Raw genomic sequence first — 2,267 nt, forward strand, 5'->3', positions numbered from 1 at the left:
AATAAAGGGACAGCATATGGGGCGCCTGGGTGGCTCAGTCATTAAGCGTCTGCCTTCAGCTCAGGTTATGATCCCAGGGTGCCGGGATCGAGCCCGGCATTGGACTCCCTGCTCCACAGGAAGCCTGCTTCTCCCTCTCCCATTCCCCCTGCTTGTGTTCCCTCTCTCGCTGTTTCTCTGTCAAGTAAAGAAATAAAATCTTTTAAAAAAATTAAAAAATAAATTTAAAAAAGGGACAGCATATTTAAAATTTTTGAAACACACTGCTAAATCACCCTTCAGAAAGGATTTACCACTTTCATCTAACAACAGTGTATAGGAATGGCTTTTTCCTCCCATTTGCTAACTTTGGTTATTATTTTTTTAATAAAATATTTATCACTATGACTGTAAGAAATGGTATCTTGTTATTTGCATTTTTCTGATTCGTACCCAGATGGACTAGCCTTACTAAAAATATAAAATTTGTGAATCATGAATGTTAGCTCCAACTAGAATTGGTTTTATATGAAAATTATAATTACCTACTATTTAAATATGGCCATAGGCTTACCCATCAGAATCTTCCTTTTTCCCAACAGGAAAGAGGTGGTTTTCAGGTTTTCCACTCTCTCTTTTTTGAATTAGTCCAGCAGCAGCAGCAGCAGCAGCGACAGCATACATGTTTTCTAATACTGCCGTCTCATTACTTTGGTGTCTCTTCTTTTCTTCATTAATCTTTAATGGAAATTTGATACTAAGGATAATTGTTACTACATTATTCATTAAAAAGAACTTTTTCTCATTAATTATAAATTTCTTAAAGGTTTTATTTATTTATCAGAGAGAGAGCACAAGCAGGGGGAGGGAGGTACAGACAGAGGGAGAAGCAGGCTCCCCGCTGAGCAGGGAGCCTGATGCGGGACCTGATCCCAGGACCCTGGGATCAGACCTGAGCCGAAGGCAGACTCTTAAGGACTGAGCCACCCAGTCATCCCAGAACTTTTTTCATTAATTATATCATTTGACTCTTAGTTTGCCGTAATTTTAATTGATAAAAATATTTTGTGTTTAACTTTATCATTATAAATAATTGCAATTTTTATAAGTTCTGCTTCATTTCCATTTGAATAAAAACAGCAGAATTGGGACGCGTGGGTGGCTCAGTTGGTTAAGCGTCTGCCTTCGGCTCGGGTCTCATCCAGGGTCCTGGGATCGAGCCCCGCATCAGGCTCCTTGCTCAGCGGGAAGCCTGCTTCTCCCTCTGCCTGCCGCTCCTCCTGCTTGTGCTCTCTCTCTCTCTCTCGCTCTGACAAATAAATAAAATCTTTAAAAAATCATTAATTAAAACAGCAGAATTTTCCAAAATTTGAAAAAGGGCTTTCTTAATTTTGTATTCATATCCACGCTTTGCTACCTAACATTCCCACCCCACCCCATCTGACCAGCAAATACAAAGAAATAAAAAGACAAAGACACAAAATTTGTCCTCGTCTGTCGTGACCACCTGGATTTTGCAAAAATAGCCAGATTTAAAGGATGTGACATTGTGGTGCTCCAGGAACAGAGTTTTCCTCTTCCTGCACTGAGCTATTTTTTCCTCAACTGCCTTTTATAATTCTTTTTTCATTTGGATCCTAGGGTTATCAAAAAAGTGGCAGTGTTTGTTAAAATATATGAACCAAAGTTCACCACAACACAAAAAGAACAGAGTGAAACTGATGTTAGTGTAGAATTTGGGGAAATGAGTAATGCTCCCCAAATTCCACATTCATGGTTATCATAAACTTTTATAGCTAGAGGGTATAAAAGTAATTATCAACTTTAATCCCACTTTCCACTGATAAATGGGAGTGAAACCAAAAAAAGTTAAATGATTTGTCCAAAGTTCCTAAAGTGGCATTACCTAGCATCTTATGGCACCAAATGAGATGATACAATTCTTTAATGCTGAATCAGCTAAGTTATCAAACAAATTCATTAAATTAATCAGATACATTGAAAGTATGACACTGGTACAGTAATTTAATATCTTAATGGGGACAAGGTGCTTAGCTACTTTTTCTTTTGAAGGAGGATATCTCTAGATGTTTGTCTATTTTTAAAACTCAATTCACCTCAAAAGTCCCTTTTCTCCCTTCGAGTTAAATACTGAAGGTTTCTGAAGATTTATGCTACCTACATTATAAAAACCATATATGTCAAAATGTACCATACTTTTTTAAACATAATATGAAGGTTTGACTCAACAGAAACATGAGAGAATGGTGACAAAAAAAAAAAAAAAA

General features: G+C 37.2%; 1 protein-coding gene across 1 annotated transcript in view; it reads right to left on the bottom strand.

Annotated features, from left to right (window-relative positions):
- Positions 1–553: 553 nt before the first annotated feature.
- The window catches only part of LOC123323947 (coiled-coil domain-containing protein 144B-like), a gene marked incomplete at its 3' end in the record, with an annotated part of 3,544 nt that continues 1,830 nt past the window's right edge, over positions 554–2,267 (bottom strand). Inside the window, exon 2 of the mRNA XM_044912480.1 lies at positions 554–717. Within this exon, the coding sequence (XP_044768415.1) occupies positions 554–717 (164 nt within the window). The remainder of the gene's footprint in view (positions 718–2,267) is intronic.

The sequence above is a fragment of the Neomonachus schauinslandi genome, unplaced genomic scaffold (genome assembly GCF_002201575.2).
Source record: "Neomonachus schauinslandi unplaced genomic scaffold, ASM220157v2 HiC_scaffold_3050, whole genome shotgun sequence".
NCBI classification, from domain to species: Eukaryota; Metazoa; Chordata; class Mammalia; order Carnivora; family Phocidae; genus Neomonachus; species Neomonachus schauinslandi.